Source organism: Sus scrofa, chromosome 1 (assembly GCF_000003025.6).
Source record: "Sus scrofa isolate TJ Tabasco breed Duroc chromosome 1, Sscrofa11.1, whole genome shotgun sequence".
In the NCBI taxonomy this organism is placed as follows: Eukaryota; Metazoa; Chordata; class Mammalia; order Artiodactyla; family Suidae; genus Sus; species Sus scrofa.
This window is the reverse complement of record NC_010443.5, coordinates 106,070,783-106,087,910: the sequence shown is the minus strand read 5'-3', so window position 1 is coordinate 106,087,910 and position 17,128 is coordinate 106,070,783. Positions and strand designations below refer to the sequence as shown.

General features: G+C 38.8%; 1 protein-coding gene across 10 annotated transcripts in view; it reads right to left on the bottom strand.

Moving 5' to 3' along the window:
* The window catches only part of WDR7 (WD repeat domain 7), a 375,679-nt gene that overhangs the window by 323,780 nt on the left and 34,771 nt on the right, over nucleotides 1–17,128 (bottom strand). For 9 of the 10 annotated variants that reach the window (XM_021093595.1, XM_021093608.1, XM_021093602.1 and 6 more), the window contains 7 exons: nucleotides 14,729–14,835; nucleotides 11,853–11,931; nucleotides 9,750–9,924; nucleotides 6,791–6,867; nucleotides 5,481–5,600; nucleotides 3,660–3,805; nucleotides 2,568–2,670 (listed from right to left, as the gene is read on the bottom strand). In XM_021093595.1, coding sequence (XP_020949254.1) covers nucleotides 2,568–2,670; nucleotides 3,660–3,805; nucleotides 5,481–5,600; nucleotides 6,791–6,867; nucleotides 9,750–9,924; nucleotides 11,853–11,931; nucleotides 14,729–14,835 — 807 coding nt within the window. Of the gene's footprint in view, nucleotides 1–2,567; nucleotides 2,671–3,659; nucleotides 3,806–5,480; nucleotides 5,601–6,790; nucleotides 6,868–9,749; nucleotides 9,925–11,852; nucleotides 11,932–14,728; nucleotides 14,836–16,239; nucleotides 16,285–17,128 lie in introns of those variants that run through there. The other variant, XM_021093618.1, reaches the window with a different exon arrangement.

The window sequence follows — 17,128 nt, the reverse complement described above, 5'->3', positions numbered from 1 at the left end:
GTTTGAGTATTATAGCATATAAATTTATCCTGAGAAGTAGTAAAAATTAGACTTTAGTGTTTACAGTTATAGCCAACAAAGAAATCTATTTATTGTATTTGGTATTAGTTGTTTCTTAAAAGCACTAACCAATAGAAATTATATGCATTAAGCATAATCAATTACTTAATTTAACTTAAAGTCTGAAAATTACTTCAAGTTTTGTTTTGTTTTTTGTCTTTTTGCCTTTTCCAGGGCTGCGCCCGTGGCATATGGAGGTTCCCAGGCTAGGAGTCGAATGAGAGCTGTAGCCACTGGCCTACTCCAGAGCCAGAGCAACACGGGATCCGAGCCACGTCTGCAAACTTCACCACAGTTCACAGCAACGCCGGATCCTTAACCCACTGAGCAAGGCCAGGGATAGAACCTGCAACCTCATGGTTCCTAGTCAGATTCATTAACCACTGAGCCATGACGGGAATTCCTACTTCAAGTTTTAACTGATAAACATACTTAACCAGTAAGAGCTGCTACAATAAATGTTAATAACCAGTATTACGTATTTCAGTATGTTACTGCACACCACATAATATATATATTTATATTTTAACTTAAAGTGTATTGGGGAGCTCATACTTAAACATGACATGTATTTGTTTTGTTTTATGCATTTTTTATATAAGCCATTATCCCTAAGCTTATTTACTTATTTTTTTTTTAGTTATTTTTTTATTGAAGTATAGTTGATTTGCAATGGTATGTTACTTTCAGGTATACAGCAAGGTGACTAAGGTTCTGTGTGGGCTTTTTTTGGTCTTCTTAGGGCCACACCCACGACATATGTAAATTACCAGACAAGGGGTCAAATCAGAGCTGCAGCTAGCAGCCTACACCACAACCACAGCAACAGTGGATCCAAGCCGCATATGCAGCCCACACTGCTCCTTATGGCAATGTGCGATCCTTAACCCACTGAACAATGCCAGGGCATTATCCCTTAGTTTAAATGGAAGTGGCTATCTAGTTTGGAGAGCAGTAAGTAGAAGTTTATGTTAAGAGAATAAAGGACAGGTTACAGAGGATCTTAGCTGTTTATAAATGTATAAATACTATATAACCAAAATACTCATGGAAAAAATAATTCCCTTTTTCTCACCATTCCTCCACATAAAGATGGAACAAAATGTTCAGAACAAAAATGCTATGGAAACCCAGAACATAAGTAAAGGAAACTTTATTTCCAAAACCAAAGCTATTTTCTTAATGCTTAAAGAATACAAAGCATTACATGCATTTCAATATTAAGTGCATTTCAACTTTAAATTGATATTAAGTAGGTTTTTAGAAATCATAACATTTGGTTTTTATAGAGAAAAAATTTATTTTACTCTCTATTTCTGGTGCCTTGTGATTTAAATCATTGCATGATTTTTGGAAGATACTGAAATGTCTTGTTCAAATAATGAGTTGGGAGTTCCCTGTGGCTTAGAGAGTTAAGGACCTAGCATTAGATCCTCTGATCATTGCTGTGGTGTAGGTTTGATCCCTGGCCAGGGAACTTCTGCATGCCATGAGCAAAGCCAAAAAATCAAACAAACAAACAAATAATGAACTACTTATTAACATTATTACATAATTATCTTTGTCTTTTTAAAATTACATTTCACTATGTTTATTTTATTTTTTTTATTTTTTTGTCTTTTTGCCATTTCTTGGGCCGCACCCGCAGCATATGGAGGTTCCCAGGCTAGGGGTCCAATCGGAGCTGTAGCCGCAGGCCTACACCGGAGCCACAGCAACACGGGATCCGAGCCGTGTCTGCAACCTACACCACAGCTCACAGCAACGCCAGATCCTTAACCCACTGAGCAAGGCCAGGGATCGAACCCGCAACCTCATGGTTCCTAGTCGGATTCGTTAACCACTGAGCCATGACGGGAACTGCTCACTATGTTTATAATTGCATGATAGTGTAAAATCAATTCACACCATCAATATGAATTTTATCAAAGTCATTGGCACTTTATAATCAGTATATCAGTATAAGATCATTTTTACTCTTAGAGAAAGGTTAATGTTATATAATAAGGAATATAATGTATATAATATTACAGGTATATTATATACAAATCTAAAAAATTGTGCTTGTGGAGTTCCCATGGTGGCTAAGCAGTAATGAACTCAACTAGTATCCACGAAGATGCAGGTTCAATCCCTGGCCTTGCTCAGTGGGTTAAAGATCCAGTGTTGCTATGATCGGTGGTGTAGGTCACAGATGTGGCTCAGATCCTATGTTGCTGTGGCTGTCGTGTAAGCTGGCAGCTGCAGCTCTGATTCTATCCCAGCAGGAGAATTTCCATATGCCACAGGTGCAGCCCTGAACAAGCCAAAAATTTTTTTAAATAAAAATAAATAAAAATTGTGCTTATAAAAACTGACCATGTCAAAATGTTTTACAACATCTAATACAGTGCCTTGAATTGTACTGAATCTTTCAAATGCTTAGCTACCGAAAAACAGCAGTAAATATAATTGTGAAAATGTTTCCATGTAACTACCAAGTGTAAATGATACCTGAAGAATTTTACCTCTTTATCTGTTCGATCCAAGAGGCTATGTTGTACCGGAGGAATTAAATTTTCAACTGCTTTCCCCACATCACTGCGGAATGAATCACTGGCTGGAAGGCAACTAAAAGTAAGAAAAATACAACATTCAGTAAAAATACTGACACTGCAGTTCCCGTCATGGCGCAGTGGTTAACGAATCCGACTAGGAACCATGAGGTTGTGGGTTCGGTCCCTGCCCTTGCTCAGTGGGTTAACGATCCGGCGTTGCCGTGAGCTGTGGTGTAGGTTGCAGACACGGCTCGGATCCCGCATTGCTGTGGCTCTGGCGTAGGCCAGCGGCTACAGCTCGGATTCGACCCCTAGCCTGGGAACCTCCACATGCCGCGGGAGTGGCCCAAAGAAATAGCAAAAAGACAAAAAAAAAAAAAATACTGACACTAAATATTTTATCAGACCATATGATGAATTTTTTGGACAATGGACAAAATATGAATTTTTAATTATAGTTAATTTAATAGCTATTAAATACTTAGTTATAAAAATATCCTACTCCAAATAAAAATCCACCTAATTTTTGTGCTCAGAAGTTAAATTATAATAACAAATTTCTCAAGTTTTTTACCAAAATTAAATATTTATACTTTCTACTTTTTTTTTTTTGCTTTTGTGTTTTAGGGCCACACCCATGGCACATGGAAGTTCTCAGGCTAGGCGTCGAATCGGAGCTACAGCTGCTGGTCTACACCACAGACACAGCAACATGGGATCTGAGCCGCATCTGTGACCTACACCCCAACTCATGGCAATGCTGGATCCTTAACCCACTGAGTTAACCATTGAGCCATGAAGGGAACCCCCTATACTTTCTACATTTTTAAACTTTCAAATTATACCCCAAATTTGGAATCCTTCACTTTTGATCAAAGTCCTAACTGAGAGTTCACTCATGGCACAGCAAGTTAAGGATTTGGTGTTGTCACTGCAGCAGCTGGGGTTGCTGCTGAAGCACAGGTTCCATCTCTCACCCAAGAACTTCCATATACCACAGGCATGGCCAAAAAAAAAAAAAAAAAAAAAAACTGAAGTGCTAACTTATTATTTATTGACTACCTGGCAGGAAGTTTGTAAATATAACTTTGCCCATTTTCAGTCCAAATGATGACTTTATCTGCTGAGACAAAGTCACCTCCGGTCCATGTCTGCCCATTTTCACTCGGACCCGAACACAATAGGGAGTAGTCTCCAGCATCAAACACCTGTGAGGAATAAGAAATTTACAATCCAGTTTATGCTAGTGTCATTTAAGTAAAATATAGCAACATTTCAACTACAAATAAGCAAAAGTGACTGGAAATATACTTAACAACCTCAACCCTTTACAGTTCACTGCCTTGGTTAAAGACATTTTGTCGGTGAGCCCTGGGGCAGTCACCTTCAATAAGGAAACCACGTGAGGTCCCCAGCTGTGTGCAGCCTCCAGTGGTCAGGCAGCAGACCATGACAAGGGGGCTTCCCTCCACCCAGACAGGAATTCTTACCCTTTCTCATCTAAAGGACCCAGAGTTCCCTGGTGGCCCATGGCAAGCAGGCTCTGAAATGGCCCCATTGATCCCTGACTCCTGATATTCACATCCTCAAGTAATCCTCTCCCATGAATGTAAGCTGCATTCTGTGACTGTTTCTAGAGACCTGAATGTGGCAAAGGTGATGAGATCCCAGGTCCAAGGATGAGATGGGTCTTGGCTACTCTTTCTCTTGCTCACCAACTCTGAGAAAAGATAGCTCCAGTGTTGTGAGCTGTCCTAACGGAGGGGCCCATGTGGCAAAGAACTAATGTCTCCAGCCAACCAGCTGGTAGGACCCGAGGCCTGTCAGCCACCAAGTGAGGAAGCCTGGAGCAGATTCTCCCCCAGGTGAACCCTGGGATGAGTCGGTCATCCCAATCAAAACGTTGATTAAGGTCTGTGAGGGACCTGGAGCCAGAGGCAGCCAGCAAACCCGTGCCCAGATTCCTGACCTGCAGAAACTGGGGAGTTTCATGTTTGTGTTTTAAATGACTAACTTTTAGAGTAAAGTATTATCATAACTAATATGTTACCTCTCAAAGATTTGTGATGATTTCAAAAAAATAATACATGGAAAGCTTTGAAAAATACGCTAGGCATAGAGCAAGTGGTCAAAACTTGCTGGTTCCTTTTCTATTATGGAAATAATAAAAAGTCTGCAATGTGGCAGTAATATTCTCCTTCCACCATCAGCTCTGAAGTGACACACCTTCCCAACTCCAAAATGTTGGAAAAGAATGGTGATTGGGGAGTTCCCGCTATGGCACAATGGGATCAGCGGTATCTCTGCAGAGGCATCTCTGCAGTGCCAGGATGCAGGTTTGATCCCCAGCCTGGCACAATGGGTTAAGGGTACCAGTGCTGCCACAGATGCAGCGTGGGTCACAAGTGTGGCTCAGATCTGATCTCTGGCCCAGGAACTCCATATGCTGTAGGGCGGAAAGGAAAGGACAGGACAGGACAGGACAGGACAGGGAAGGGAAGGAAAGGAAAGGGAAGGGAAGGAAAAAGAAAAGACTGGTGATTGGGAATAATAACAATCTACAAGGATACATACAACCTGCAGAAAACTTACTACCACTGTTCCATGCTGTACTGACAAAACAATGAATAAAACGGTAGCAAAAGGAAGAAATGAAGATCAATAAAACTAATAGTCATTAACTGAATCATTCCATGAACCAAAACAAAAAAGACAAACTCTATATACAGCCAAACGCCATATCTCAAAATACGATATCAAAATCAGACCAAATGGTTAAGATATTCTAACCCCAAGCTCCTCCTTATAATTATCTTTGGAAGTCTGGAAAACCAAAGTCTCGAAGGGTAAAAATACAGTTTCTTACTCATGTAGTTATCTTACCCTCCAATACTTAGAGCACACAACCAAAAGTGACCTTTGTGTGAATGCACAAAAAGAGATGCTTTGGCAATTCTGACAATAAATTGGTTTGGATTCCTCCTCAAATATTGGCTCAGTATCCTGAAAAGAGAAAGAATTATAAAACTTTAGGATTGTCTGAGTTGTTAATTAAAATTATCACACAGTGATAAAGCAAAGTGAAATAAACACATCACATGATACATTCATACTTTTTACCCCTCATGTGACAACAAAGGTAGTAAAAAGTAGCAAAAATATAATCTAAAATTATCTGGGCATAATATCTTTGCTACAAAGCTACTCAAGATTAAAATACTAATGAGAGGAGTTCCTGCTATGCCTCATCAGGTTAAGAATCTGACTAGTATCTATGAGGATGAGGGTTCCATCCCTGGCTTCGCTCAAAGGGTTAAGGATCTGGTGTTGTCACAAGCTGCAGCACAGGTCACAGATGCACTGCTGTGGTTGTGGTGTAGGCTGACAGCTGCAGCTCCGATTTAACCCCTAGCCTGGGAACTTCCATACGCTGTGAGTGCGGCACTAAAAAGAAAAAAAATAAAAATAAAAAATAAAATAAAATACTAACGAGAGTCACAGTGTCAACATTTGCAATGACAGATGATAAAAATTTGAGTCAATCCTAATTTTTATAGTTACATGTGCTTACAAGTTAAAAAATAAATAAAATTGATCAATTCCTCCAGTTTCTCCCAGATTTAATTTTTTTTTTTTTTTTTTTTTGGTCTTTTTGCTATTTCTTTGCGCCGCTCCCGTGGTATATGGAGGTTCCCAGGCTAGGGCTTGAATTGGAGCTATAGCCCCTGGCCTACGCCAGAGCCACAGCAACATGGGATCCAAGCCGCGTCTGCAACCTACACCACAGCTCACGGCAACGCTGGATCGTTAACCCACTGAGCAAGGGCAGGGACCGAACCCGAAACCTCATGGTTCCTAGTCGGATTCGTTAACCACTGCGCCACGACGGGAACTCCCCCAGATTTACTATTAAAAATTCCCTAACTAAAGAGATTAGTATCAATATTGACAGAAAAATGATCTTTCTTTCTTACTGATAATAAGTAATAAGGGGAGTTCCCTTGTGGCTCAGTAGGTTAAGGATCTGAAATTGTCACTGCTATGGCTTTGGTTATTGCTGTGGTGCAGGTTCGATCCCTGGTCTGGGAACTTCTGTAAGATGAGGGAGGGCACAGCCAAAAAAAAAAAAAAAAAAAAAGTAAGGTTTCATAAGAACAAAAACAGAGAATCACTTCCAGTGTCATCTGTCTCACCTGCATGCCACTTATTTCTGAGGTAACAATCCACACCTTCAAGATGCCTGTCGCTGAGAGTGCTACCACAGTGTCCTCTACGCCGAGAAGGAAGAAGAAGCCAGTTAGAAGCACAAAATAATTACTTTCTAAACAGTACCACGGTTACAACAGCATCATGGACTGTGGTATGCGTTAATGAAATGAAATAACGGCATGTTTTGCAACTAGCATAAAAACCTTATACTATACTTTATAAAATAACAGAAAACAGATTTTGAAACACAGGTTAACGGAGATGACCAAAAAATCAGGGGTTCAAGGAAAAGTTGTTTATATCTGTTTGATTTTTTAAATTTCTAATCAATAAGTCTGAATAATTTCAAATATTCTGTGCTAGCAAATAACTTCCATTCTTCAAAATTCACTTTTTAATTATTTATCATTGGTGAGCACGTCTGTTTTTTCTTCAGAGCAGAGGTGTCCCCCTTTCCCATATACCTTGCCTGCTTTCTAGATATTTTATTGAGCAATAACCACCCCCCCCCCAAGACTGTGATCAAGAGAAAGACATCTATGAGGACATGGGTTTGATCCCTGGCCTCACTCAGTGGGTTAAGGATCCAGTATTGCCATGAGGTAGGCATAGGTCATGGCATAGGTCACAGATGCAGTCTGGATCCCAAGTTGCTGTGGCTCTGGTGTAGGCTGGAGGCTACAGTTCCGATTCAACCCCTATCCTGGGAACCTCCGTATGCCATGGGGGCAGCCCTAAAAAGACAGAAGAAAAAAAAAGAGAGAGAGAGAGAGAGAAAGACATGGAACAAAACCTAAATAAGCTTGGGTGAGGAAGCAATCAAACACCACAGTAGTATATGTGACCTTTGATAGGAGGGGCGTCAGAAAGCAGTCTAGTGCAGGCTCCAGAGTGAGGGAGGTATGTGTTACAACCACATTGTCTTCACTAACCAGTGAACTGTGGATAACTTCACTGACCTATCTTAGTTTAACTTGCTTATCTGTAAGCAAATATAAATGAATAACATAGCAACAGTACCTACCTTAATGGGCTGTTTTGAGATTTAAAACAAACCACATGTACAGCCCTCAGCACATCAATAAGATAAGTTATTACTGTTTTTAAAAAGAATTGCTAGATTTCAGCAAAATCTTTGTGTGTGTGTGTGCTGCCTGGTTCCCTAAGCAATGTAACGCACTGTTTACAATTCCACAATTCCTGTACAAAGAAGCTAAAATAACCATTCACATGTCTGTCAATTAGAATAAAAGTGGAGCATAGCAATATATTGAAAATTCTCAATACCCACACACAGAACATGGTAAAGCAGATTAAAAATTGTGTATGTGAGCAACATTATAAACTGACAACATTTACAAGTGCATGGTTCAGCATAAAATTTTCTATTAAGTTACAATCTATCCTGTTCAGACCACAGTGAGGACATGTATAGCTCACATATGGATTTTTCCCACACTTACCTAGATAACGCTTTTTGTACCTGTGTACAACTACTTCCTCTGCCAGGACATCATGATCCCCGTGTCTGCCAAACAAACTCCTCTTCGTCCTTCAAAACCAACTGATTTGGGAAGGTTTCCTACTTGCCCTCAAAGCCCCTTCAGTGCCTTTGCTAATTCTAGCCTATATACTATTTCTCTATCTCGTCACACTTTCCACCCCGACCTGCCACCCATTTATATATCATTCTCCCTTACTAGAACCTCAGTCCTTTCAGTAGTTCAATCTTTACATAGAACAGAGTAAGAGCTCAATAAATATTTGCTGAATGGCTCCTGAATAAAAAGCTACATTCAAAGCTGATTTCAAAACATAATAGGTAATAAAGGAAAGCTCCCTCAAAACTGAAGGTAGTTCATCATGGAGGCAGCACACCACAGTGGTTAAAGTAACTGCTCTTTCTGGACTCCATCTGGCCACCAGTAAGCCACAGACTTTCTCTGTGACCTTAAGTAAAGTCTCCACCCTGCTAAACTTGATCTGTCTCATCTATACACCCCAAAACAACAGTACCTTCCCCACTGGGTACTGTGAGAACTGATAACATATGAAAATGCTTAGCATGAGCCTGACACTGTCAGAACCAAATTAATAAATTTACTGGTTCAGCCCTTACAGAAGAGTACATAACCATGAAGCCATCTGGGAGGAAAAAAATGCTCCCAAAAAAGCATGTATGAATACATATTCAATGTTCAGTATTAATGACTATTACTGTTCTTCTCCTGAACAATTTTACTTTCGCTCTCACAGTTGTTACTGAAAGGTTTCAACACAAATAAAGAAAACGTACTAGTATTTACTGAATATCAACTAGATGCCAAGCACTTACCAAGAATGGTCATTAAACTTAATTGTGTAAATCCCCTCCCTTCTCATTATCTCTATATAAAATGGAAACACTTTCTCTGCCTCTTGAGCAACTGACAAAACCAGGCCCAAGATACACACAAATAAACAACGGTTCCTCCCACCAAATCTCCAAAGGGTTAAGATATTCTGCTTCTAGTAACTATACTCAATATTTTATAATGACTTATATAAGAAAAAAATCTGAAAAAGAATATATATACACACACATATGTATAAGTGAATCACTGTGCTGCATTTCTAAAACTAACATGATACTGTAAATCAACTACATTTCGATTAAAAAAAAAGAAGAAGAAAAAAAGACCTTCTTCTACTTCCGACAATCATGGATACACTCTGTGATTGCCAAAAACTACCGATCAACTCCATGGAATGGAGATAATCTAACATTTCAAAACTTAATTCAAGCAAAGATTCGTTTATGAAGGGAGAGACAGATCATAAATCATTAGTTACTCCTTAAAACGAAGAATATAATCAAGCATATTAATATATGATACATTATAGAACTCTACAGTAAACTAACCATTAAGGCATAGTAAGGAAGTTCCTAAAGGGCACACTGACCTTGTGTTCGGTGGGATCGAATAATACTCATGCAGCTAATCCAGTCTGGAGAGATCTTTGATACCAAGGAGTACAGCACCTCAAGGCTGGTGGCGTCCACAACGAGGATTTCAGGATAATGGCCATGGCATAGAAGCCTACCTTCTCTCTGATTTCCAACAGAGAACTGGTAGAACTAAAAGGAAAAAGATGTTTAAATGTTCTCCTTTATTTTAGATACTCGATTTCCATGCATTCGCCAAGCTTATTATGGTACTCAGTTTACCCAGACACGCACTATGTGGTACATACCATTTGTGTCCATGTGTACACATATACATAAGTTAATATTTCAAAATACCTACCAAAAATTCTAGTTCTAATATTTTATATTCTCTTTTCACATGGGCAAAGAAAGTGGCCTTAATGGAGAAATAGGTTCCCCGAATATTAAAAAGGGATGCCCTCACGTGACAATTTAATAAGGTCAGTAAGTGCCAATGTCACCAAGGTTTATTATTTCTATGTACATAAAAATCATCCTGCTTCTGGACCTGAGAGGGTGAGAATTACACAGGAAACAACTGTCACACAGTAGTAAATCTGCCAAAAAGCATCTCCTACTTAGAGATAGCTGCCAATCTAAATACAGAAGGCCTAATACAGGATCTGATAAGTAGTAGGCACTGAAAATATGTTCAATAAATAAAGATAATTTTTCATAAAATATAAACAAAAGTTTTTAAATCATACAACTATACAATAGTCCAATGAGTTTGACATTTATATATAATTTTACAGTTAAAATAAATCACCTATGAACTCAAGGAATCTAAATGATTTTATTACCTGTTTTGACTTCACAAACTTTGATGAGTCTTCATATGATAAAAAATAAATAACATATGCCCTTTAAAGTATATGCTCCAACAGCATTGAAGAAGCAATTTTTAAAAAGCCTTTGCCAAAGCAAGAAATAGTCACTAAAGATCTATATCACACTAACCACTATCTCCCTCTAAACATTTTCCATTGCTTTTCTTTCTTTCTTTTTTGGCCATGCCTGTGGCATGCAGAAGTTCCTGGGCCAGGGATTAAACCTTTGCCACAGTAGCAACCCAAGCCACTGCAGTGACAACACTGGATCCTTAACCTCCTGAGCCACAAGAGAACTCTCTCCATTACTTTTCTAATTTGTGTTAGCATGGAGGATCTCCTTTCTCAATAAATGACTTAGTTTCAGGGGAAGCAATAGGATGTAACAAAAAGAAGACAATCTTTAGAATCAGATCAAGCTGATTGGAATCCTAGTGCCAGGAATGATTCACTGTGAAAGTGGAACAAGGCATTTAACCACTCTGGCTATCAGCTCCCTTATTCATAAAAATGATATACTTCTGTATAATTTGTAAGGATGTGGGGAGGACTAAAACATCAAACAATAATGCCTATATAAAATTTGCTTATAAACGTTGAGTTCTCATCTCTTCCCTCTCCTTTCTCACTGAGAACATAAATCACATTTTCTATATACCTTGGAATTTTCCCAACACTCAACACAGTAAACGATGAATAAATTGAAGCACAAAAAAATTTGACAGTTATGAATGAATAGGGAAGAATACCAGGAATATAAATTAAGAAGTTATAAAATCCTGTGTAAAACAGGCATACGAAATAGTCATTTCTTCTACAGAGCATCACATCAACATCTACCCAAGGACAAACTGCACAAGCAATGAAAAGGGTATCAGCCAAAAAGTGGATTGTGTCAATCACGAGTGGAATCACAAAGGCTTTAGCAAGAGTGAATTCAATTATTTAGGACCTAAAACACTTACCAATGAAGGGGCTCTCACTAGGGCGATCAGGACTGCCAGAGGAGCGGAAGCAGCAGGGACAACAGCTAACCTTACATCTTTCCCCATCAGTCTCCTCCACTTTGTTCCCCCCACCCCCACCATCTTATCAGGAATACTTTCTCTACTCCAATTCCAATCTTCGTGTCCCATTGCCCAACCCTATCCATCTTTCATATAAAAACACAGGCTCAATGTTTTCAAAAAAACTGTATACCTGTAATAAATTATGATAACTTGGCCAGTTACAAAAATAGATACTAACCTGTATGCCAGTATGTGTGCAAGCTAATTTTGTAAATTCGATGCATCTGCCATCATTCACATCCCAGAGGCACATCTCCCTACAAAACAAAATAATAGCTCACTTTAAATCTGACTTTTAAAGGCAATGTTCAACTTTGTTGCAGTGGTTTAAAATTAATCTTTCATTAAAACTGGTAATTTCAGAAAAAGTAGTCATTACTGCTGTTCATTAACTATTCTGGTCCCCTCCACCCACCATCCTAAACACCCCTCCAAACTAACCACCCCCAACTCGATTCACATTCTTTCTGGGTACATGGCAGAACTGTACTTCCTGGCTCCCTCTTAGTTGGTGGAATCTTGTGAATAGTTCTGGCCACAAGGAATATGACCCTCTGGAAAGCTCCTTCTCCTCTGCCTCCATCTCAGACAGTGGCTGCTCCCTTACCCTCAAAGTAAGGATAATAATGAAGCAGAGCCCAGCCCCAAGTGATAGATGAAGAACAAGTCACAAAAACGAGAAATAAACTTTTAATTTAAACCACTGCAGCAGTTCCCGCTGTGGCTCAACAGGTTAAGAACCCAAATAGTATCCAAGAAGATTCAGGTTCAATCACTGGCCTCGTTCAGTGGGTTAAGGATCTGGCATTGCCACAAGCTGCAGCGCAGGTCACAGATGCAACTTGGATCTGACATTGCTGTGGCTGTGGCATAGGCCATCAGCTGTAGCTCTGATTTGACCCCTAGCTCCAGGAACTTCCATATGCCAGGGGTGTGGTCCTAAAAAGGAAAAAAAAAAAAACAACAAAAAACAAAAAACTGCAATCTTCCATTGTTATCAACATAGCTAGAGAATTTAGCACTGCAAAAAACAAGGTCAACTGAACTCCAAAATCTTTGCAATAAACACATTATTCCAGTTTTGATTATGTATTTATTGCAGAAGTTTTATTGAGTGCATATCAAAAAAAGGTTTTAACTCAAACTAAAGACACAACATTCAAAATGAGAACTGTCAATATATCTTGTCTTCTAAAGAAATAAAGTTAAGATTTATTTGACAGAAAAAAACATTAATAAAATGCAATGATCCTGATGTTATTAGGGTATTCTTCAAGATGCCATTTCTTACATCTCATATGGTGTAAACTTTTTCAAAGGACACTCACTCAATCTATTTAGAATATATATTCTAAAATGAAATTATCCTTTAATTGACCAAAAGCGACCATATTTTAACCAATGTTGCCTTTCAGTTACACAAGGTTCTTTTCAAATTCATAAATTGTGGGGCATGGAAGAGTCAACTTCTTAAATAATTCTCTTCTAGTTCCCCACCCTTCTTTTTTTTTTTTTTTTCTTCCTTGGCATAGGGGAGTTCCTGGGCCAGGAATCAAACCAGCGCCTCCAGAGACAAGGCAGATCATTAACCCACTGCACCACAGCAGGAAGTTCCCCCAACTCTCTTTAATAACACACTGTATAAATATACAATTTCCTAAACAATCAAAAAGCTTTTTTTAATTCCCCAAACTTTGGACCATATAATTACTATCCAATAACCTACCTCTCCAAAAGCAAGCTCTATCTGAGACTTAGGAATACATGTAGTTATGTTAGTGTATTAACATACATCAGTCTGTTTAAAAACTTTTGCATGACTCGATCTTCCAAATTTATGCTAGTCTAGCATCACTGAGGTTTTTTTTAAAACTCTCAAAGTTGTCTGCCAACTCAGTAAAAATGCCATGGGGATTAATAATCATGCTTTAACTTTTATGGTATTCTGACTTTCCCAAAAGCAAGGCAAAGACATAATCATAAATTACAAAAAGTAGTATATTAATGTCCATTGACAGATAAATGGATTAAGAAGTGTAGTATGTATACACAATGGAATACTACTCAGCCATAAAAAAGAACAAAATAATGCCATTTGCAACAACATGGATGGAAATAGACTCTCATACTAAGTGAAGTCAGAAAGAGAAAGACAAATACCATATGATATAACATATCTGGAATCTAATATATGGTACAAATGAACCTTTCCATAGAGAAGAAACTCATGGATTTGGAGAACAAGCTTATGGTTGCCAAGGGGGAGGGGGAGGGAGCGGGATGGACTGGGAAACTGGGGTTAATAGCTGCAAATTATTGCATTTGGAATGGATGAACAATGATATCCTGCTGTATAGTACAGGGAACTATATCTAGTCACTTGTGATGAAGCATGATGGAGGATAATGTGACAAAAAGAATGTATATATATGTGTGACTAGGATGCTTTGCATACAGTAGAAATTAACAGAACACTATAAACCAACTATAATGGAAAAATAAAAATCACTAACAAAAAAGTAGTATAAAAATCATCAATAAAGATAAAATTCATTTTTAAAACCACATATCAAATATCTTTAAATTGAGTCAACTGATAGGAGAATAGACTTGTGGTTGTCAAGGGGGAGGGGAAGGGTGTGGGATGAACTGGGAATCTGGGGTTAACAGATGCAAACTATTGCCTTTGGAATGGATAAGCAAAGAGATCCTGCTGTATAGCACTGGGAACTACGTCTAGTCACTTATGATGGAGCATGATAATGTGAGAAAAAAGAATGTATACATGTATGCGTAACTGGGTCACCATGCTGTACAGTAGAAAATTGACAGAACACTGTAAACCAGCTATAATGGAAAAAATAAAAATCATTTAAAAAAATAAAATAATTTTAACATAAAGTGTTGTTCTATCTAAAAAAAAAGTTAAGTCAACCGAGACATTTATTCAAGACAGTCTGAAAGAAAAGAGAAAAAAAACTTCCCTACCTACTAATAAACTGGTACTATTTGCAATAGGATTAATGAGAAGAAAATGAATAAGAAAATACTTACCCACTCTCAGATGCACTCACAATATATTGTTTGTCACTAGAAGCACAAGCTTTAGATAAACAGGTGATTGAAGCTGTGTGACCAAACAATAGCGCCCGAGGATTAACCTAGAAATATACAAATATGTTGATATAAGCACAAAATTTTTTAAAAGCAATCCTTTTTAGGAACCCTGTTAAATATTCACTATAAATATACAGATACAGATTTGAGAAGAATTGCTGAGAACACCAAAAACTAAGAGTAGTAGAAAAACAGTGACTCCCACTAATTTAGGGCACATAATCACCCACCAAGTGGTTCTAAAATCAAAAGTGGAACACTAAGAGGTAACATTACTTGCCTAACAGCATACAGAGAGTGATGGAACTAAATTCAAACCAGGGCAGTGTTCAGCACTAAGTTATAGCACCCTGAGAAATCAGGTTGAGAATGTGAAATAGTATATAAAATAATTTAACCTCACTTTTTGTTTGTTTGTTTGTTTGTTTGTCTGTTTAGGGCTACACCCACAGCATATGGAGGTTCCCAGGCTAGGAGTCAAATTGAAGCTATAGCTGCTGGGCTACACCACAGCCACAGCAGCAACGCAGGATCCGAGCCTTATCTGCAACCTACACCACAGCTCACGGCAACGCTGGATCCTTAACCCACTGAGGGAGGCCAGGAATCGAACCCGAAACCTCATGGTTCCTAGTCAGATTCGTTAACCACTGAGCCACAACAGGAACTCCCTTCACTTATTTTTAAAATAATACTTTGGAGTTCCCATCATGGCGCAGTGGAGTTCCCATCGTGGCGCTGCTGTGGCTCTGGTGAAGACTGCCGTCTACAGCTCTGATTTGTCCCCTAGCTTGGGAACCTCCATATGCCGTGGGTGCAGTCCTAAAAAAAGTCCCAAAAAAATAAAATAATACTTTCCATGATCTAAAAGGACATTTAGAGTCTTTAGATTGACATCCCCAAACACAAAAAAACGGAACAGTTACCCTGCCAAATGTTGATATCAACATTAACTATCAGGAAGAGCTCCCACTGTGGTGCAATAGGTTAAGGCTCCAGTGTTGTCTGTGCAGCATCTCGGGTTGCTGCTGAAGCATAGGTTCGATCCCTGGCCCGGTGCAGGGAGTTAGGGATTCAGGGTTGCCACAGCAATGGCATAGGTGGCAGGTGCAGCTTGGATTTGATCCCTGACCCAGGAACTTCCATATGCCACGAGTATGGCAAAAAAAAGAAAAAAAGAAAAAAAATTAACTATCAGGAACTAATAATAACTTTCACAGACTAATGATTTAGTGAATAGTTCATTATGAAAGGATAGCTTAATACTCACTATTCTAAAATAGTCTGGCAATCAGCCCCCAAATTCATCTACTTTGTACCAAATGGCATGCTATTACTTCAGGTTACTTTAGGGCCTTAGGTACCTTCAGGATATATTTCTTAATTAATTACTTAATACATATAAATAATATTTATAACATATGTACAAGATATAAAAAATATATAACCGGGAGTTCCCGTCGTGGCGCAGTGGTTAACGAATCCAACTAGGAACCATGAGGTTGTGGGTTCGATCCCTGGCCTCGATCAGTGGGTTGAGGATCTGGCGTTGCCATGAGCTGTGGTGTAAGTCACAGACATGGCTCAGATCTGGTGTTGCTATAGCTGTGGTGTAGGCTGGCAGCTACAGCTCTGATTAGACCCCTAGCCTGGGAACCTCCATATGCTGCAGGTGCAGCCCTAAAAAACAAAACAAAACAAACAAACAAATAAATATGATTAATACCTTTAAAGCCTCTTTCAAGGTATCCATTTTGCAAAAAATCAAAATCATCTTAGCCATCTTTTGCATAGTTACAATTTTTTTTCTTCTTCCTTTTTTTTCTTTTTTATGGCCACACCTGCAGTATATGTAAGTTCCCAGGCTAGGGGCTAAATCAGAGCTGCAGCTGTAGGCCTACACCACAGCCACAGTGACACTGGATCTAAGCTACATCTGTGACTTATGCTGCAGCTTGTGGCAATGCCAGATTCTTAACCCACGGAGCGAGGCCAGGTATCAAACCCACATCCTCACAGATACTATGTCAGGTTCTTAACCCATTGAGCCACGAAAGGAACTCCTTGTATAGTTACAATTAAAGAACAATACAATTACTGTTTATGGTTAGAATAGGCCTAGACGTTTTCTCATACATCCAAAATATTCTCATACATCTAACCCCATTTCTATACAGATTCTGTATTCTTCCACTGGGGGAAAAAAAATGCTCTGGTCAATTCTTTAATTTTGCCCAAGAAAATCAAATGTACTAATTGTATGTTTTACTTTCAATGTACATGGCTTTGCTAGAAAATTCCATTTTCAGGAGTTCCCGTCGTGGCTCAGTAGTTAAC